General features: G+C 45.7%; 1 protein-coding gene across 1 annotated transcript in view; it reads right to left on the bottom strand.

Annotated features, from left to right (window-relative positions):
- Positions 1–1224: 1224 nt before the first annotated feature.
- The window catches only part of mbd2 (methyl-CpG binding domain protein 2), a 48328-nt gene continuing 26791 nt past the window's right edge, over positions 1225–22761 (bottom strand). The window contains exons 4-7 of the mRNA XM_035391306.1: positions 13671–13761; positions 12920–13097; positions 6511–6646; positions 1225–1737 (exon numbers count right to left, since the gene is read on the bottom strand). Of these exons, the coding sequence (XP_035247197.1) occupies positions 6523–6646; positions 12920–13097; positions 13671–13761 (393 nt within the window). The 3' untranslated portion in view covers positions 1225–1737; positions 6511–6522. The remainder of the gene's footprint in view (positions 1738–6510; positions 6647–12919; positions 13098–13670; positions 13762–22761) is intronic.

The following is a 22761-nucleotide window of genomic DNA, read 5'->3' as shown; positions in this document are numbered from 1 at the left end:
ACCCTCAAACCTGGGACATCTGGTCCCTCCACCTCTCCAAGCCTGGACTTCCCAGTGATGCCTGCTGTCTCTCCCAGGCCCTCAGCGGTGGAATGTGCTCCATGTGATAGCCAGAACAACACAGCCATTAGTTGTTACTGCGCTTCGACCCCTGATCTTTGCTCTAGTGCTCGCATTGCAAGCTGCGCTGGATAAAAACGGCAGCTAAATGCCAATGAAGTAGAATAAAAGCATAGAGTCAGCCACTGCTATTTTTCAGCTGGACGTCCACCAGAATCCATAGCCATTTGTGCCAGGGCAAACTACACTACAAACAGTACAGGCAGACTGCTGGCACCCAATTAGCCAGGGGAGCTGCTGATGCTCATTGTAATGCTCAGTGAAGCTGGGGATCCTCTGCCGAATGCACCCTCCCTCCCGGAATAACACTATGCCCAATGAGATGCTCCGCCAGTTGGCACCATAGTGGTCAATAACCGATCCAGACTGAACGATTCATAAAAAAACTGGTTCTTTAGCAGGATGTGACAGCTTGAGTGCAGAAAGAACAGGAAGCCAATGCACTGTATATGGAGCAAAGTGCTCTCTGCTGGTACAGCTGGTCTCAGGAGACTTACATATAACAGCCATTCTCCTATGTATTATAAAATACACATTTGAACATTTGTGCAGCACCAGGGGGAACCTGTTTTTTGTCATGCTTTACAGGAAACGCCCAAACAAGTATCAACAAGCTACCTCATTATAGAGTACTTGGCAAACAAACAAACTTTCAAAACTATCAAAAAGGCAGGCTCCCACAACAATGCCATGATACCATCTCTCATCACATTATGATATTCACTGTAATTCCTGATTTGAGGATTAAAAGTATCAGTGAAACTATTGATTCAATTGAGCAACAACCTGACCAACAAGTAATTTTTTCAGTGACATACACGGATGTAATTAAACATGGTTTTTAAACTCTTTGTTGAACCACATCTGATTTATTAATAGGCAACTATTTATATCGGTTTTGAACACAGATGATTTCACAACATAACCGTGGAGTGTATAGCATGTGAATCTTATCAAATTGCCTTTTACTGGAAAAAAAACAATTTGATGAGGCAGTCTATTGTGCTCACGAGAAGAAGAGACAACAGTGTTAATATATTATGTGAAGTGCTGGTCTCTCAAATGTGTCTTGTGTGAGGAATCAAAAACAACAGAATCACACTCTACTGAATATAATCATTTATTTACTCTAAAGTGATGCAAGAATTTACAAGTATTTTCTCTTAAGGTATAAAATTTTTTTCTTAAATAAGCGATTTCCATTTATGTTCAGAAAATGCATTAATTATCCATTACAAACCCTGAAAATGACAAATCCCTTACAACCAACAAAACCAAAAACAAAAATAAAAACAGTTAGCAATACAAATCCAGCAGATTGCAACCTGACTTGAGAAGTTTCCAGAAGTTCATATAGTATTGCTCAATATTTGCCTTTATAAAAAAGAATATTTAAATTCAAAATTCGGAAACAAAATAAGCATTGTTCTGAAATTATATATAGATATGTACATCAAAAAAATATTATAGTCAAAAAGGCCTTGGTTTAAGCTATTTATTAGAAGGTATTAAATTGTGCCTGGGTCTGGTCAGCTTTCAAAGCAGACTGATGACAAGATCTCCGGGTTCGCCTCAGCATTTTGGAACCTGCATCCGGTGCAAAAAGGGAATCGGCGCCTGTGAAAAAAATGCCGATAAAGCATCAGTTAAAACAAAAAGCGGAGATGAAAAAGAGAAGCCATCACAAGGCTTTTACAGTGCACACGTATCCACTGGCCAGCCAAAATCTCCCTCTTCCTCCAGAGCAGTTCAGACTGTGCAATAGCAACTTGAAGAACCCGAACACAGTTCAGTTTATAAAGTTGACCAGATAACATTGTAACAGAATGGATAGATTTTCTGGGTTATAAATCAGATTTCCCACTTAAATGCTTGACAAAAGAACCTTCAAAGAACCCCCCCCCCCACCCTTAAAAAAAAAAAATAAATAAATAAAAAAAAAAAAAAAAAAAACCTAAAACATGTACTCAAACTTCAAAAACAAGGTTAACCAGCAACGCCACCCCAGATCATACAGGTTGTCTGAAAGGGGACTCTCCACAAAAAAAAAAAAAATGACATAAAGAAAATGGTTAAAAAATAGGACTGGCAGAAATCAATAGAGACTTGGAGCTTGTGGAGGACATGAAATGAAACGGCATTACTGGACCGTGGGGATGCCGGGAGAACCTGAACTCTGTCTGACCCTCCCCGCTGCTCTCTCCAGAGCCCCGCTGGCAGCGTTTGGGATGGAAATGGCCCCCTCTGAGGGACTGAGCCCCCTGAGGAACGGCCTTTCGGAGCGCCGCATGCCTCCAGGACGTCTCTCCGTTAGGGAGGAGCCCCGAACCTCCAGAGCGTAGGAGGCGTGGGGCGACTGCCTGCTCTTCCTCGCCCCTTCTCCTCAAAGTTGTCTGATCTCTTTTCCGTTGGCCGCGTTCTTCTCGCAAACCGAGGCCTTCGCCGCCATTACCAAGCGCGTTCCCTAATCACTGATCATCAACCGGCTCATTACGAACGGCAAAACACATAAATTACAGCACAAAGCACTTGATCATAAATGAGTTGTTGACACTGCGATACACACATTATGATGGTCTTAAAGTGCCTTTAATCCCCTCGCAAATTACACGCGAGTGACGAAACTGCAAATAAACCACTGAAAGAGGCCCCCAATCAAAGGAAAAACATTATGCAAATATCATGCGCCTCCATTAGTAGGACTGACACCTCTTACTTCAGCCTGGCTATGACAAAATGCTCATTTGGAATAATTAAAACAACTGCCCCACAATTTTAGTGTTTGCCTGCAGTGAGAGAATTAATTATACATTCTTAGAAGCTGAATTCAGCAACAGAATGCAATGATTACTTAGGGATTCAAATATTAACGTCAGCTTTTCTCTGACAGACGTGCTGAAAGGACCCATGCCTAATAAACACGCACTTTCACACGTTAGTTTATATTTTTTTAATGAAATACTATATACAACAACGCTCTTTAATTTCCTCGGTATTTTCAAGATGGTTGATATACAGATCAGCACGCATTAAAAAATAAGTCTTAGCTTACAAAATACAGCATATAAAAAAAATGTGAACAAGCGCACGTCAAAGCGAAGCTAATTTTTTAAATGTCTTTTTTTAGCGTTATCTAAAGACTCAGGGAGGTCTAGAGCCAACAGTATTAGAATTCACCAGACAACTGACTGCAGCTGAGCGATGAGTTAAATTAATATCAAAACAGATGGTCTGTCACAGCGCCATGGTCAAGATGAAAAACGACTTCTCTGAGCACTGGGTTCCGTGAGCCAGGTGCCGCTCGGTTTCAACGGTACGATGACAGAGCCAAAGGCATTTATTACGGAAAGTCAAAGCAGACGCGTGTTTATGGCCACTTCAGGCAATGAAGCTAATGCTCCAAAGAGGCTACGCTCTTTGCGGACACCACCGCATGCAATCATATTGAAATAAAGTTAATTGTTTTGAGATGATTACAGAATTAAAATCCAGAATAATGCAGTAATTAATGATATTCTACCAAACATATCCCAGAGGCATAATCTGAGCCCATTTGGAGAACGCTTCCTTAATTTCTTGAGGAGGATCTTATCACGTTTTTAAATTGCTTTGAAACCTCTAATGCCCCATGTCTAAACATGTTCTAATTAAGCATGGCTAAGAAGTATAGCCTTAAATCATCTTTAGCAGCAATTAAGTGATAAAGCACTAATGTTAACATGATCATGAAGAAATGCACCCCCCCCCCCCATTTATTCCTTGAAACAATTTGACAATGTGTTGAAACCAGTGTACGGAAATAGTTTGCATCAATGGTTTATGAACAAGAAAATATAGTTTGCATCCAAATAGTCATTTTCGTGACAGGATGGACCAAAATTTCAAGATCACTCCTGTTAAATCTGTCAACACTCTACTGGATGGTGAAATGTTCTAAAAGTCAACACCCTCCATGCAAAAGCTCTGCCCGTAAAGCTTTTGTCTTTGACACACAAATGGCGTATTAATCTACACTGCAGTAACCGTGGGCGCTGGGGCTGGCAGAGAGCCAGGCTGAAGTGGAGGGGGTGAAATGTGGTTTGGGAAGATAGGCGAGTGCGCGCCTGCAGGTAAACACTGAGCCGGTCTCGCAGGCCACCGGCTGGTCTGGCGAGCGGCTGGACGGAAAATCCTGCACCCCCCTCCTCCCCCTCCTCACTCTCACCCCCCCACAGCTAGCTCATCCTGCTCCTGCCGTGATTAGCTTGACACAGGATTTTTAATTCAACCAGGAGATTATAACACTCACAGTCAAATGGCAGACCGGAGGTTTTTTTTTTCTTTTTTTTTTTTTTTAAATAGATTTTTTTCTTAACAGCCGTTCATCAAACGGGGGAGCTGCCATGTGTCATTTCCTGGCTGCTTTACCCTTTTTCCGGAAACATTGTCGAGCGTGTAGCTATTTGTCAAGCTGGAGGAGGAAGCAGAGACCTGCCTGTTGGAGATGCACTTCAGAGCCATTCTCTGGGTTAAAAAGCTTTCCTCCGGCGCACTCTCAGCTGAACTATGGTGGACCAAGGCCTATAAATCCAGCAGGGGGCTACAGTAGCCATGGAAGCTCAGCTATGGGGCCATCAGGGATTATTAAAGACTTATTTAGACTGCTAGCTCACTGCTATCACACGGAAATTACCTGCTATTGGCGTACAACGTGAACACGCTGCTATCCTAAAGGCTATAAGAATGAACAAGTCACGCTCTTTTAAGGCTATTACCAAAGGGAGGAGTGAACAGGCCTTGTATTTCAGGTCTACTAATGCAAAATGTCTTCCTTTCTTCAAAAAAATAAAAATAAAAATAGCACTCATTTTCACTAGCATAAAGAGATGTACCAGATTAAAAGATGCTGAGATTGAAACTGCTTGCAGAAATCAAATTAAGGACAATGCTGTTCGCGGTACTTGTTCTTGGTAATTAGTATTAAAATTTCATTTTGCATTTTGCCTTTTGCCTTCGATAACTTGAATCTACCAATCTGCCTTGGATAAACATCTGTCAAATAAATAAGATTAATGTGAAGTAATGTGAGAATAAACGGGTTCATAAACGCCAATTCTTCGAAAAACACAAATAGTTACTAGAGCACAGACGATATTAAAGAAAGACGTGGTAAAACCTGCCTCACTGGCTGATGCCAGTGAAATTGATTACGTGGAAAAGGGTGGCTCAGTCAATTTTACTCCTGGTGTGCACCAGTGCTTTTCAATCAGAAGGACAGCGCAGCATATATCAGCATTCATAAGGAACCTGAGAATTTTAATGGGGGTTATAATATGTTTTCAAAATGGAGGGCGTACGCAGCCATTTAAGACGTGTCGCAGTTAAACTGCCGATGGCCCCCTTCGGACTCCCGCTTCATGAAATGAGATGGCACAGAGTCGGCGGCTGCCTGTATGAACTATTAATTCCCTTCAATCATTAATGAGAAAAGAAATTCCTAGCAATGCAGGGAGGATCCGCTCAGCTCGAAGCTGCCCTTTGACCCCGGCCGGCGGAAGCTGAAAAACGAGTGGCTGAATATTTTATGAGGCGCGTCATTAATGCAGGTGCAGCCTGCGCGCGGATCGTTTGTCCAAAATGTCCGCCGCGAGCGGGAGGGTGCGCCCACGCTTACACATCCTGTTAACATGCAGACTGCGCAACAGCTCAGTTCAATGTCATGTAAAGCATTTGGGCAAACACACAGAACCAATTTTCAGTCTCAGAAACGCGTGCATGCGCACACACACATGCATGCGAGCGCACCCGCACACACACATACAAATTCCACCTTTTTTTTTTTTTTTTACATAAAGATTAACATGAGGAAAAAGTCACAGAATGCAAGCAAGGGATTTCCCTGCTTGCATTCTGTGGGCGATGTGATTGCTTTAAGGTAATGCAAATAAACTTCTTCAAAGCGGACTGAATCGGCCCCCTGTGACACGCATTTGCACCTCGGGATGTTAAGATGAGCGTACTTGGATGCCCAACACTCTACGTTAAATTGCCTTAGTAATAAGGCAAAATTTAGCCAATTGCAACTATTCAATGAAATTACTGCTTTGTGGGTTTCCGTGTTTTAAACAGCAGCCTAAACTCTTTAAAAAAATCATTAACGGCCCTACATATTTAAAAGAAATGCCGGTTCAAAGAGAGACATGTTTCCCGGCAGACACTGAGCTCAGAATGGTCTTTAGCATGAGCCCCACATGGTTACATTCTGGCCCCAGAATTGATTTCAGAACATATCCCACAACCGCAGCCATCACTTTGCCCATTGTGTGAAAAGGGATTAAACTGATCCAGGGTCAGTACTGGTGGCAGAATCTCAATCGCTTCTTTGTGACACGCAACCCCCGAATCTCTCACCTCGGGCAGCTCCTACGCGCTGGCCTTGCCCTCCGAGCCGGCGTCCCTGGTCAGTTCAGCGGCCCGCGCCAAACCGTCCGCCATCAGCGCCTCCTCCAGGCTCTTCCGCGCCTGGTGCACCTTCTCCTCCTGTTCCCTGGGTAGACAAAGCCGCCGGTGAGCCCCGGGATCGCTGGGCGACCCTCAGATCGAGCACGGCGACAGGGGGGGGGGGGGGAGCAAGGTAACGTGCGGTGGGGGGGCGGGGGGGGCAAGGTAACGTGCGGTGGGGGGCGGGGGGAGTTTACGGGCGCCATTCCGCTGTTCCCCCGCCACGGCTCACTGATCCATGATGAATCGTCCGTTTGCAGTCATTTCGCAGGAACAGCCGGTCCTGCTGCAGGCAGTGGCCACTCTGCGCTCTGCACGGACTGCCAGTGAATTAGGATCCGTGCAGGGCTATTTATTTAGCGACCTTACAGCCCCCGTTTGTAATTACAGGTTAACAGACGGGGGAAAACTAAACAGGTTAAGCTTTGGGCGGTTTTCCCATTTGTGTTAACCCTCTGTAAATGAGAGCACTTGCTTCATCATGCCAACCTACAATACTGTTCCCGTGTGCCACAATATCACATCATAAGAATAGCAATTTCTATTCTTATTATAAATATGAAAAATCTGAATAATGTTGCAGATCTAATTAGTAAAACATATCTGTTGTGTATATGTTGTATGGATATGACAGTTGGAGAGGGGAGGTGATTGTGAGACTCCTGCTTAGAAGGGAGGCACCTCAGGTCACTCTTTAAATGCTGACACCATTGAGCTTAAGTAACTGTCACATTTAACTTTGTCACAATAAAAAATAATGTGAATAATAAATATCTGTGACGAGCTGATTGTGGTTAAATATCATAAACATTTAGCCTTTGTTACACCCAAATGTTAAATGTTAACACATAGAAACCCCCTCAAAGGGGTATAAAGAGTTATAGGGTAGGCCTATATACACTGGTATACACACCACAAGTAAACATTACATGTGATTACAAACATGATTCACTATAAGACAAAAAAGTACTGTGGAATGTTAAGGATAACATGGCCAGGAATACTCTGTTATACATCTGAATCCACATCTCCCTTAACAGTAATAAGGCCCAGGCCTCGAATCAGAACAAATCTGCTTCTGGTTTTCACAGAAGAATGAGCATCCTCAACACGAGCGTCACCTTTACGACACCGGGCTGACCACTGACAAACATCCACAAAAAAACCGGCCCAACGTCTCAGTAAGATGAGGCTGGGTGAAGCTCTATGGCCTCCCTCTGACCTTATAAAGCCGTTTCCAGCTATGACTCATCAGGGCCAGATTCGTGCAGTCAGTAAGGGACGGCAGTTTCCCATACGTCCTGCGTGTCACCACAGGACCTCCCATGTTCTATAAGATCAGCACCTTTGCGCGAGATGGCCTTCGCAGCCACGCTGCGGTCAAAGCCTGGAGCATGTACTTCCTGTCAGTGCAGCGATCACACCTCTGTACATGTCAGTGACGGGAGCCAGTAGAAAGGTCAGATAAGTGTCTTCTGCTTCCATTCTCATAGCGATCACTCAACGGGCGCAGGGCTGTTAGCTGCTGCCTGAAATTAGCAGCTAGCGCACAGAGACGTCCATTAAGAGAGGGGAGTCTGCTGTGCATAACCTTATTGGACGTCGCTTTGGATAAAAGCATCTGCCAAATAAATGCAATGTAATGTAATAACCTACAGGACAGCAACAGGGGTTCCTGCTGTGCTTAAGAAGCTTTTGTGAGACTAGGCCACGGACAGCTGATGAAGGTTTACTGTCATGATTTCTATTTGAGATCAATGGAAGTGATGAATGCATTTTATTAAAAAGTCTTTATAAAAACATGCAGTTACTGGTGTAACAAACTGATTGTGCACTTGTGTTTCTTGTCCTAAATGAGCCTATAAATTTCTATCTCTCTTTCTCTCACACTCTCACAGACAGACACACACACACACACTCTACACAGTGCGGTCCAAATGATAGAATTCCAATTCTATCATTTTATTTCCAAATTTCCAGCACATGACACCGGGAAACAAACCTATTCCAGCAGAGTGGTGAGTTCATCCTGTATTCTGGAGCATTCTGTGCAATGTTCCAGTCATAGCTGAAATCTCACAGAGCTCAGGAACAATGTCCTGCCCAAAGTCTTAGAGTTCTGCTCAGAAACTGGAGGTGCTGCCACGCTGTTTTGGTGAAAACGGGAGATATATGGGCCCCAGAAATAATAAACTCTACCTTGTGCATTGGTAGGGGGGGGGGGGGAGGAGCGGGGGTAATCACATACTAACACAGATCAGGGAATAAGATTAGGCTTTTGGATTTCATCAAAACTGCCAACTTACTATTGCCAACCAGTGCACAACAAAATATGTGGAGATCCCGAACATTTCGACCGCCAAAATCCCAATGGCCATTTTTCCATCTATTGTATCGTGAGGCATTTCATTTTCAGTCACGATGTCTCTTTCACCAAGCTTTCCGTATACTCTCTCAAAGGTGCATAGGCCTCAATAGCAGTCATATTTACACTTCTGTAAACCTGCGTTACATACATGCCATCCTCTACCTAAATCCATCTGCACAGAGGACTTTTTTCAAGCTTGAGCTATGGATTTGAAGGAAATTATGATAATTAAAATACTCAGGGAACAAAATTCGTTGTGCTTCACGTTGTATGCATGTACATGTACGCACGCACGCATACTGAGATGCATTAAGCAGAACAAAATAATTGAGACATACATGCTGAGACAATTAGACAATTCAACGGGCAACGTAACATACATTTTGGCATATTACTTAGAAAATTATCCATAATGACCTGACATTCACAGGACAACAGTTATTTTTTAAGGTTGCTGCGCAGCTGGTGGCAACATTCATTTCCTGCCATAACAGCGAGGATGAGGAATGCTTTTAAACCGCTCCTCTTTTCTGTATCCATCTATGCAATGAGGAGGCAAGAGAAATGGCTGTGATCCATTCTGCCCATGGTTCCTAATAACCCACAGCCAGGCAGCTGAGCCTAATGCATTTTCCCTGTTGATAAGGTTCAATGCACTAAGGCGGGCTGAAGGGAGGTGATCTCGCAGCAAAGCATTACCTGTGCTGCCCCTCTCAGTGCAGATTTAAACCGGTCCTATTACCAAGTGTACAGTGCCCTCTAGTGGCGAGTCACATGCTTACCCTAAGCTGTGGCCTGCAAGCGCTTAATGCATTTGGGGAATGAAATTGTGACCTGCCGGGATTTGCAAGCTGCACCATGGCCTCGAACAGTCCATGCACAGAAAAATATCACTTTCTCTCCTTTGGCATTTTTCTGCGGCAGACAAGCTTCCTTCTCACCCAGAATGATGAAAGCTGACTGGAAGTGCAACGCCAGGGCCATTCCGCAGAGATATAATGACCCTGTAAACAGGCTTTTTGCAGTGAGGGCCCGCTGAGAAGCAAGACACCAATTATCGAGTATCCAGACATGAGGGCATCTACACACGCTTTGTGTACGGGGACAATTTTATACTGAAAACGAAACCATGGAGGACGTTCACAAACATCCTCCACCGAGAATGCCTCTCTGAAAGAGCAAGCCTCACTTTTCACTGATAAAGTCATGAACAGCTTCGGCTGGCACGATGGTCTAGGGAGGAGGGCTGGGTCTTTGACTAAAAAAAAATGAGGTTCAGAATGCCTAGCCATGCAAATGATGCATGTCATCAATTTCCAGTTGGATTGCAGCTCTCTCCTTTTAGACATATTCCCATTTCACTGGCCCGTGGACTTTCATGAACAGGCACTGAAAATAGACCTAATCGACCCCGAGGTAATAAAGTATTTTGTGATTGAAGATATGAGGTTGTAGAAACTGCACTTGCAGCTGGTTGTCATTATCTATCATATGCGCTTCATTAATACAGAACATGGCAATTTAGAAGAGCAAAAGAGGGCTGGATCAAAAAGGAATCATTAAATACATTTATCTTACAATGATAGATTTACTGGCCTGGGTGATGGCGTTAATTGTCATAGGAATGATTATGTAGACTGTGGTGACGATGAGGGTAAAGGCAATGCCACCACTTATATTTCATAGCATGCTGGCAGTTCTTTTTTACATTTAAAAACAAACACTATATGGTTCCTCCATGTTTATTTCTGATCGATAAAACCATGTCTCCAACTAAAAGGTGCACCAGTGTTACACACAGACCATTCGTTCATTTGAGAATAGAAAATCTTCTGAATCCCCAGGCAACTCATTAGAAAAGTCACTGCATCTGCAAGTTCAAGGACCAAATCTTCAACTGTTACCAAGGAAACAATGACACTGCATTTCTCTTTCACTAGAACAATAAACTGAATGAACTAACATTTATACAGAAGAAGCAGGAGAGATCTGATGCACATTGATAGTTTAGATATAGGTGCTAGGTGCATGTTTTATACATACAGACACACGCACGCACGCACGCATGCACACACAAACACACACACACACACACAATTGCTAACTGTAATTTAGAATGCTGTATAAACTACAGATGCAATATTATGCAATCCACTGCACAGGAATGGTTCCTTGAAAATATCAGTACATTCAAGGCACAAACAAGTATGATCAGTGCCTTTGTTAAATCTAAGAGGGGTTGCGTCAGAGTGTTCTTTACAGGCACTCATACTAGAGCAGAGCTCTTATCTCCAATATGTTCAGACTTGGGCCAGAAGTGGCCTCCCCCACACAGTACCCCCCCCATGGGGAGACTGCTGGACCTACGAGGCTGTCCATGGTGGAGTCTGGGTACGGCCCCACTTCCACAAGGTGTCCTGCCCTGGACCAGCGGCTCCACTCAGATAAAGAGGGACAGTGCTGGAGCGCTGGGCCCAGCTGCCGCGCGTCGCTAGCTAGCGCCCGAATGCCAGGCTTCTGAGAGAGCGCGACGCGCGGTTTCGAGACGCTCGGCGCCCTTCTGAGCCACTCAGATTACAGCAGACATTAGAGCGCTTCTTTCACTCGTCTGGCAGCAGGCGAGCTCAGCCTGGCCCTGTGACAGCGCGAATCAAAGGATGCTGAGCACCTCCATTTACAATTTCCCTGCATTATGATGTACCGCCACAGCGCCGCTGCTTTCACGGGCCCGATATCTCTGACAGGCTCATCACACGGGGCGGCGCGCAGACGTCTGTCGCCTGGGGAAACCGATACGGGCCGCAACATTGTCGCCACGCTACCCAAAATCCACTTTTATACCCACCCGTACCTTTAGCAAGCTCTTAGCATTTTTATCAAGCAGCTGTAATAACATATAACCATGTGTGCTTTTTAACACAACACAAAAGCACACAAGGACTCAGAATTACCCATGACACCTCGTACCATCTCAACATTTGGGAAACTAACAGTTGAAGAAACTCATTTTCTGACTGCCTGCATAAGGAAGTCTAATCATTGTCACATGCATTAAGGACCAAATGACTGCAATTGAGGACCAAAAGATATGCAGACCAAGTCAAAGCTCAACAATAAGTTATTATTGAAAAGTAACCACCTCATCTAGCTTCTGTAGCTTGCATCCCCAGACAAAGAGCATAAGGTATTTCTTTCTTGACACTATCTAACAAATAAACAGTAAATTGGTAGTTATAATATGGTCCATAGTGCAAAATTCCAACATGAAACAATCTGCAGACTCCACGCTAGTATGCAGGACAGAGACCCGGCTCTGATGGAGGCCCAGCAGAAACACTGTCTTATGATCCTACTGCGCAATCCCTCCACAATCCCTCCACTGACTCTGCTGCACTGAAGCAATGCCACCCACAGTAGTTTACATCAGCTTTACAGCTCATATCAGCTCATGTCAGATGCATCTTATATTACACACTGCCTTCTCCTACATCACCTCTATGCAACCAGAAAGCTCCTCTGCATTACAAGAGGGCTGCTTTCATTTATGAGCATGTGACAAGGATGAGTAAAAGCTGCTGGGTAAGGTGGGGCAGCCAGCGTAGGCTGTACGGAGGTAGACAGACACATTCCTATACGGCGGCCAATGTGTCAAAACAGGGAGCCATTTCTGATGCTGAAAAGTTTTACCATAAATTTCTTCTAGTTTCCAATAGTCCAGTTAGGCAGACCAGCTTGTGATAAAAACCTATTTCATGTTAAATCTGCAATGGGGGGGGGGGGGGGCACGGGGAGTGATGACGGGTCTCTGTATTAGCACCACTTAGCAGGATCAGTGATGCTGCTTTAACCACAAGCTAATTCATGATATCACTGTCACTGCCAAATAAGAGAAGGCCACCAGCTACATAACTATGGCGGGCGGGGTGGTGTGTGTCGGCGGGCGGGGCTCACCGGATGTCCTCGTCCGTGACGATGAAGGCCTTGCAGAGCGGCTGCGACGTGTTGAGCCAGATGGCCGGGTTCTTCTCGGCGGCCGTGGACGTCTGGCCCGTGATGGGGGCGGAGCTCATGTGCAGCGCGCTGGCGATGGCCGACAGTAGCGTCTCGTCCGTCGTGTCCGGGCCCACGCCTGGGGGAGGCGGGGGAGACGGGCGCGGTCAGAGCCCTGGCTTTGTGTCTCACTTCACAATGAACGGGGGAGGCTCACCTCCATTACCATCAGGGGTGGAAAGTCCACGGGTCACAGAGTCCAGCACTGAGTTTCTTCCACCCATGAACTCAGCCACCCGATTTCACTAATTAGTTCTACCTCCTGGCTGAAGAATTGTGCCAATTAGCAAATCCAGGTGACTGGAACAAAATACTGGGATGCACTTTTACTTTCTGAGCCTGGATTTTCCACCTCTGATTCCACCTACCATTCATCCCACCAGATATGATTAGGCTCTCAATTAACTGACAATTAGCCTAATACCAGGGGGGTTTATAATATCGCACAGATAAATGACAGAAATATTTATCAGACACAATTAGGGGTGCAACATTTTACAACAAAAACAGAACACAAAAAGTCTGGTTCTGACATCCATTTGAACGAAGAGGAATCACCATGAATCAGGACAGTGGAGGCAGGCATTTTAAAACTGCAACACAACTGAAAAGGCTCCAGTCAAAGCACAACAGTAATGAACGCTGGCCTTACTCTGTAAGCCCCTGGGGAGCTCCATGGTCCTGAGGACCTCTTGCGTTATGTCTGACGACCTCAGCCCTTCCAACCGCTTCTCCCAGAAGAGCTGCCGGACAGAAGGAGAGCAGGACATCAGCAGACACAATAAACAGACTCCGGTCTTCCTGCGACAAGCGGTGAGTGGGTTTTATTAAATCAGATCAGACGCTGACATGTTTTTAAATAACAGGAAAGCCAGCAGTGACGCCCGAGGGCGAGGGAGACGTCAGAGCGGGGCAGAGAGCTCCGTGCGGTTAACCACGCCGCTGCACATCCTGCCGTTATTACGGCCGACGCATGGCAGTTCTGTGGAAGGAGCGCGCGCCAGCCCCCCCCCACCCCCAGACGAAGCCTCACCCGGCGTTGACGTATTCACACTCATATCGGCGGATGACAAACCGCGGCTCCATCTTTCTCAGCGCGTTTCCCCGGCGATCTGGTACGCAGCGTAAACAGGGGCGGGGACGGGCGCGAAAGCTGACGCTAGCTGACGGAGGCGACTTCGCCCGCAGGAAAACGAATAAATGCGGCTGCGGTCCTAAACGTCCCGCTCCGCCCCGCTCCCGCAGGAGTGATGGAGAGGGCCGGATAAATCCCGCGAGGACAGGCCGCACAGCGACTGGGGAGCGCCCCGGCCTCCCCGCGGGCCCCCTGTAAAATCACCGAGTATTTATTGGGCTCTGCAGCTAATTCAGTCAGCGCCGCGAAGCCCTCAAGACACAGATACATAAATCGCGGAAGAACAAAAGCAACTTTGTGCTAAGGAGCAAATAAACAGCCGGGCTCCACGCCAAGACGTCCCGAGTCTGAAGGCGCCTCGCTGGGTTCGGGGAAAGCGGCGCGTCATCAATCTCTCTCCCGAAATGAGAAGGGGGGCGGGGGCGGGCCGGGGGAGAGATCAGAGAGGAACGGAAGCGTGCCCCGGGACAGAGTCCCCAAATCGTGTCCCCGTCCGTGGGCAATTGCCCGAGACCGGTGGCGGTGGGCTCTGCGCAGGCCGGTGCAAATCGGTCCGCCTCTGGGCTGGCTCCTGAGAACACTGCTGGATCAATTAAAGTCTGTGGAGCGTAAGTAATGCTAACTGGCGTACTGCCGAGCGGGAGCCGGGGCCCATTTCGGCTCTGCAGGTAGGGCGGAGGCGGGGGATGGCGGAGCAGTTTTATGGCAGAGAAAAGTCAGCGTCAGTGTCACTGTCATATGAAGGATTTTTTAAAACTTAGTCGTGAGACCAGCTATGGCCTCCAGAGACATATTACCCTCTGTGGTATTGGCCTTCCGCTCATGAATTTTAAATCACAGCATTCCTTCTCTTGTGTGCCGGATATCAGAACAGATCATGATCTCTCAGACGATTTGAAACTAGGTCAGACGAGATACGCTGAAATGTGGAAGTCTTTGCTCTAATAATCTATTGTTTGCAATGTATAATGTCTACAGAAAAATTAGACCTAGCGGTACCCTACTGTCAATATTCAGATGGAGTCAGGACGAATGTGTCAAGGCGCACTGCTGGGACTTTGACTTGCTGTGTGAGAGAGACCATAATGGTCAGGATCAGGACTGGCACCATATATCTGCTTAATGGTGAGACTTCATCCTTCATCATTAGGAAGGAAGAGAGGAACTGCAGAGGTCATTTCTATCACTGCAGTCCTTTACAGCCAAAGCAAATGCTTGTGTGTGTGTGTGCATGCATATGTGCGCATGTGTGTGTGTATGTGTGTGCACGTATGCGTGTGGGTGGGCAAGTGTGTGTGTGTGTGTGTGTGAGCATGTGTGTGTGTGTGTGTGTGTGCGTGTGCGTGTGCACGTATGCGTGTGTGTGTGTGTGAGCATGTGCGTGCGTGTGCATCTGTGTGCATGCGCGTGTCTGTGTGTGCGTGGGTCTGCGTGCGAGCGCGCGTGGTCTGTAGCACTTTGCTCCCGTGCCCTGCTCTCCCCTCCACTACCTGCCCTTTGAATGCAGTAAACCTCACTCCAGCACTACAATCAATTGTCACATTCCATTTAGTGTCTTACAGCTATTACTGTGAAAAGAAAATGTCACCCAATACCTTAATTCAAGTCTTGAGAGCAGAGTTTTACAGGAAGCCTTTTGAGAACAAAGGAAGCACCAAGCCTTTTATATGAAGAAGCTGACAGAAAAAGAAATGACCTACTCAGCAATGTAGGGCATAATTAGGTTTTCCACTCCCTCCACATTACAGGATTTTTTTAATGTTGAGGGCAGCAGACCTTGCTAGTCGGACCAGTTATATTTTATTGCGCATTTCAGCAATAACCAGAAAGAGCAAGTAATGACCAAACAAAGACAAACATGGTACTTTACTGTAATCTGCCTTTAGTGATGCCCGCATATTACAAGTGCTGGTATGAGTTTCCCTGTCACTGTACCCTTTTGAGTGCCTAATGGAGGACATTGATTTTATTAAACTGTATGAAGAGCATAACAGCTCGATGAATCACCACTCCAGTGGTCTGTTCACAGTCAATGCAAAGAAATAAATAAATTTTAGTTTTCTGTTGGCCCAGTTTTTCAGGACAGAATAGTTACTTGAGGAGTTTTTTTTTCATGTAAACAGACATTCTGAGCTGAAACCCTGAAAATGCCGCACGTCCCCGTCTGAAGGGTGAACAGAAAACAAGAGCAGCACCCAGAGCGGCTGATTCATCACAGCGTATTATTTATTTCCCCAGCAGGACTTCGATTCAGCGCAGCTCACAAGGCTAACACTCCACACAGTGGCCAGCTCTAGAGGTGGATATCTGCTTTAAGGTGTTTTATACAACTCGGCTGGCCCCGTTTCAGCTGCAACGGCGCGGCGCAATTATGTTCTCATTTCTCCACTCTCCTCTGATCTGTGACCTCGCAATAATGGAAAAGGAGTGTTTTCAGGCCGACGCGTGCGTTCCCATTGGCTGTTTGTTTTCATAACAACCAGACTGGAGGTTGGCAGGTCTTTCTGTGAGATTTAAAGGCGACTCGGCAACCCCCAGAGACACAACATGGCCGCAGCACAGGGGAGGAGGCTCGCTGGAAAGCGACATTTTGATTGGACCACAGAGACCAATGAACAAGACCCGAAGGATGCCATGTCCAGTTACAGGACAAGCGTTCGGTGAAAGACATTCGATTGCATGAAAGGACACAAATATGACAAAGATGCTGTTTGTTTGCAAGTTTATGTAATTCTGTTAATAATAATAATACTAATAATAATTACACCACAGAACAGGCAAGTCCGACAATGGTGATTCTCAGCAGCGTAAGGTATAAATATTTGCGTTATAAGTCCTCCTTTCTGCCATTTACCTTTTTGGACTGGAGTAGTTTCAACTATTTATACTCGAAAGCTTTCTTGCTATGGCAAAAAGCAGCTTTTTCACGTTTGACAAAATCATCACTGAGCATCGGCATAAACCAGGTCACAACAGCATGCAGTCTTCAAACGCTGAAGCAACCCCCACCACACTTCAGTGAAACTGCATAATAAACAAAGGCAAACCTGAGGACTCAGACATCCGGCACCAGTTCAACTCATTCCCTCTGCATTATGCTGGGTAAAGGCTCCTATTCAAAGTTTTTATCATTTCACCAGCCTTTCAAAGTGCGTATACAGTAAGTCACACTCACATAGAGTGTAGTTTAAAGTAATCCAGGTTAATTACCTCAAATGTGCATGCAGTCCTCTGTTAACATGTAAAATTCCTGGAGCCGCAACTCAGCACTTACCTACAAACCCCACAAGGGGATGCTAGTGAGACATGCCCAGAGCATTCTGCCTGACTTGGGAGACGGGTTCTTTCCTCTATAACCTGCTCTTTGTTCCACAAAATAGCACCTCCACACATAACTGGCTAATGCACCCAGTTATGTGTTTAAGCACCCAAAAGAACATCTCTAATGAATGTCTGGCGCATGTTCTCCAGCAGAGCAGCAGCTCAGAAAGAGGCCGGTTCCTGAGGTGGCAGGGAAGGCAGAAGCAGAGGCCTAATCACCGATGACATCACCCAAGGCTGCTGTAAGTCCCTGCAATCAGGCGCAGCCGTGGGCCGCCGTGTGAATAATGCATGACGTAGGGAGCGCTGCATCTGGGCGCGGGGGTGGGGGGGGGGGGCAGCGCGTCACTCAGCCCCAGAGCACTGTCCTTTCCATGCGCGGCCACTGGAATGAGCTGGTGACTGGGCTGCCTTCCGGAAAGTGCCGCCTGAACCCGTTCCGGGACTTCTGGGAAATTGCTCAATGGCCTTGACTTTTTCACACATCACAACGCAAACAGTGAGTCACTAAATCACAGCACTGAGGCAAGAACCAAGACTGAATCCCTTAAAGGAGCCTCTGCGGTTGGACATACACCCCCTGCCAACCCCCCTCCTCCCACCACACTACCTTTTCTCCCAATCTATCATCCCCAATCGCATTCATGCTGTAATGCTCGTCATAGACACCCTGAATACATTTTAATTTGGAGGCTGGTCTGTTTAACAGACAGGAGCTACTTTTAAAATTGGCACAGGACTGCCTCACTTGTAGGTCCAGACTCCCTATCTCAGGTGTGAGGAGGAGGAATTGTCAAACAGGCCAGACTGCGTGAAACCGTCTGTGGACAACAGCATCTACCCCTCAATACGTGAAGCCTCCCTCGGGCCCGCCATTACTCCCCAGTTACTCCGCAGTCACGTGGAGGGGGATTTAGCCATACGCAGTGTTGCAATCCCTCCCCTCCCCCTCCCTACACCCCCCGTCTCCGGCTGGCTGTCACAGTCTGATTCACTGCTCGGCCCGCACTGAGCGTGCCCAGTGTGACACACACGTGGTTTAGTAATCGCTCTGTTAATAAGCGCGGTACAGAACATTCCAGCATTCTACAGTCTAGCGGGCGCACGCATCGTTCTCTCATTTCGTGTTATCATTTGATCCAAATGGACTGCAGTAGATTTATCATGCTTTTTTATTGTGCCATTGCACATTGCTATTGCCACTTTCGCAACACAGTTCGAGCGAACGGTTAGCCCTGGCCTCCGAGAAAATCCCATTTGATAGGCGGAGGGTGCGATAACTGCTCTGTATACGGCAATGATGGAAATTATGCAGACTAAACTATGCAAACCGAGTTATAAAGGGGCACAACACTGCTGTAAGCTCACAGAGAAACACAGACAAGCATCTCAAATGGCTTCCGCCTGTCTCCAGACTGAACTCTATTTAAATGAAGACAGACAATCATGTCTATGCTATTCTGTCAGCGGCAAGGCCACTGCTTAGAGCCATAAACATGACGGAGGCGATATCTGGCCAAGGACCGCTTCAGAGTCTGATTCCGAGCTGCCCTGCCGAATACGGCCTGTCACATGAACATTCAGGTGGTACATGAGGTTACCCCGACATCGCAGAAAATTCTATTACCCCACCCTTAGGGTGCTACGGACCATGCTGACAAACAGAGGCACTGAAGGACATGGCATGCTACTTAAAGGGGCAGTTTGCTGTCTGAAAGAGCCGTTGCTGTCCAGTTTCTCAAATGTTAATTTTTGGCGCTTTTGAGCACCACAAATGTTGACCCATTGAGGTCCGGTGTATCAGGGTGAGCTGCAGCAGATATCTAGAAAACTCTACAAATCTCAGCAAAACTATCTATCTGTATGGACAGATAGCACTCTGGGTAAGTGGAAATAAAGCCTTACTTTTTTATTTTTTTGGGGTGAACTGCCTCTTTAATCAAACATTAGACTATGTCCTGGAACTTCAAATCATTCTTCATTATGAAGAGGAAATACTTATCACATCTATAATAGCAGTTCCTGAGAGCACAAGCTCTTGCAAAGGCCAAACGATAATTTGATCGTTTGCCAATTCAGACCCAGTAGTTACTATGTGCATTTCTAGCCAGAAGCAGAATATTGAACTCCTGATTGCATCTGTAACATTCATCACAGAGGGGAAAACTGCAATTATTTGAAAATTTCTCTCAATTCCTCCACATAAACAACTGACCTTTCAATCTTACAGAATAGCAGACAGGCTTGTGAGTGCAGCCCTGGGTCCTGCGAGGATAGAGCGCCCTCTACTGGGAGATCACATGTATAACATGACGATTCAACGTCACACAAAGGTTCACCGGGTTTATTGCACTACAGTCAAAGTATTGACTCATTATACTGTAGTATATTTCAATTTCACAGAAAGAAATGACTTAATGTGATGTGGGCCCTTATGTTGCACAAGGGAATGAAACTGAAACTTAAATACTTCCCCCCCCCCTACTGTTCTCCCTGATTTGAAATCATTAATATTCCCTACTGAGTTATAGCTGTGTGGCTTCCACCCCACACAGGAAGAGTAAAGTTGACGCACGCTGTTCTGAAGGCCTCTCCTGCTAGCCTGGGTGTGTTTAACTCTACGGCCTGAGCAGCCGTACGAGACAGCACCAGCACCATGTAGAGGACAGGAGCTCTCTCACACAGGTTAGAGAGGAACTGATACAGTGGAAACCCAAAGCATCCTGGCCCATTCTGATCCAATCCCCGGCCCTGACAGGACGGGGACCGCTCTGCCACGCCCCCAGAGCGCTGGCAGTGAGCCGAGACTCCCCACCGGAGACGCCTCCAGCCGCCGTGGAGCTTCACACCGGAGCACCTGCGTCAGACCTGTCTCAGACGCCGGACATGCAGAGAGAGGGCCTGCTTCTACAGCCAGACGCAGGCCTGGGGCCACTCAGCCTTTCTCTGCAACTCCTTTAACTGAGAGTTAAACCTGACTTCCAGTTTACGTGTGTCAATTTGCTTTCTTCACAGAAACTGTTCGGCGAGTTCATCAGTCGCTAAAATTAACTCGCCAAACTGAAGAAAAAAGTGACTCTTCATTCCTCCAATTCAAATTTCAAGTGGACAGATACCGGGCCGCAGTCGTGTGGTGGAGTCGCAGCCGTGGAGCGCTCAGCTGAGGAAGCGGTTGCTTTAGGGGACACTCGGTCCCCCACCAAGGCTACCTGCCGTCTGCACCGCAGGAAGGACGCTTGATTACAGCAGGGAGAGGACTGGGACACTGCCTGCTTAGAGTAACGACAGGGAGTGGAGCTGCCCTCCCTGAAGACTAAATGACTGCTCACCTGAGCTTATGAGCAGGTCTGATTAAAAGGGGCCTCGGGCTCTTTAATGAGGAAACGAAAACCCAGGGAAAGTGTCTGGTTGGACATCCAACACGAGAACATATATTAAAGTTCAGCACCTTCAACACAAGGGCACTATGCAAACCTTCATTTTTTTCAAGTTATATTCTAGAGTCAAAGAGAATTAAAGCCGCAAGCGGCGTTGGAAGGGGTCCAAGCATTGGCAGCATCGCACCCCCTATGGAGCGATTTTAAAATGGCTTTGTCCTCACGATCATATGCCTTCACCCAACATATCTACTGAATATCATGATGATCGTATGAAATATTGATGACTTATGGCCAATTTTGTGCTAAGAGACACTCTCGGATGACTTAGTTACGTCGCCATGGATGTGTCCTGGCCGCTTCCCGTAAAGGCTTTTACTATGTCGTAACACTTAGATGGCATGTCGTAACACTTAGATGGTCCGGCGTGTATGCACAGCTGCAGTGTTTCTGCGCCGCAACTAAAAAAGGCGTCACACTAGTGTTGTCACGATACCAAAATTTTGACTTTGATACCGATGCCATTTGTAGTATCACGATAATTGATACTGAAATGATACTGATTCAATACTCGGTACCTAACGATACTGAAATTACCTTAATAGATCAGAAACATAATGTCCACAAGGGATGACCTCATTTTCGAATTCACGGTTTATTAAAAACCCGGTTTATTAACAACCTTTAAGTTGAAGCCTGTTCAACATATCAATAAGCATAGGACTATAGTGTTACAGCACTAAACCATAGAAAACTATATAAAATATATTTCAAAAATTAAACAATTGTAAAGTAAATTATCTATAAACAGGTCTTTCACTTTAAAATATATCTAAAAACAGCACATTTCAATAACAATACAGCATCTTCCTATAATAAAATATTTACAAATTAGAACAGCTATTGCTACTGAAGTGAACTGAGTCTAAGCTTGCGCTGTATCAACCACGAAAAAATACACAAGCGCAGGTCACCTCACTTGCCAACCTTAGTTGCTACTGCCATCTAGCGAAGATTCTGACAAATCATAACTTTTCATCCTCTCAATCGGTAATGCGGGAGACACATGTCCCTGGCTTTTACATTTGACGCAAACCGAACGTCGGAAAATTCTAATACCGAACCGTTTCTTTTTTTTTTTTTTTTTTTTAAGTACCGAAAAAGTGCTGAAGTGTCGGTGTACTGTGCAACACTACGTCAGACACATATACCAATCCATTGCTCAACTTAGCAGAGAATGCACATTTCAGAGCGCCTCAGAGACAGATAGGATAATAATACATATTTCATATAGCCTAATAAATACGACATTTAAAAAAAACGAAACGAAAAATCAACTGGACATTCCTGCTAGCATGCGTGCTGCGCGAAGAATACCTTATTATTTATTTAGACATTGGCAGACTACAGCATTTGCGTCTTTTGTTTATATTCAATAGTAATTGCAGCGAGAAACTGCAGCTGTAGACACAAGAAAGTTTGTTATATTATGGTAACAACGGAATGAGGCGGACTATATATATAGGCTATATTTACCGGCATTGTTTTATTATACCAGCGTGTTTTCGCGCGTTTGCAGAGAAACTCAATTACTATCAATAAAAATGGTTTAGCTAATTCCCAGCGTAGCCTAATGACGGATGGAGATGGGACTAAAATAATTTTCAACCGTCCACCACATTTTTTGCAACGTTCCAACACTCTCGTCATCACTGTTCCATGGGTCACAAAAACTATTACACTAACGCTTACATTGCAGTGTGAAAAATCCACATTATATAATACCACTAACCTATTTAAAGACACCCAATTTCAAAAAGAACGTATATAACAAAAAGAACGTATATAACCAAAATATTTTGAGCAGTAATACTTACATAGCAACATGACATTTTATCTGTGTTTAGTAG

The sequence above is a fragment of the Anguilla anguilla genome, chromosome 14 (assembly GCF_013347855.1).
Source record: "Anguilla anguilla isolate fAngAng1 chromosome 14, fAngAng1.pri, whole genome shotgun sequence".
Taxonomy (NCBI): Eukaryota; Metazoa; Chordata; class Actinopteri; order Anguilliformes; family Anguillidae; genus Anguilla; species Anguilla anguilla.
Note: the sequence above shows the minus strand (reverse complement) of the source record. Positions and strands in the feature narration are given on the sequence as shown.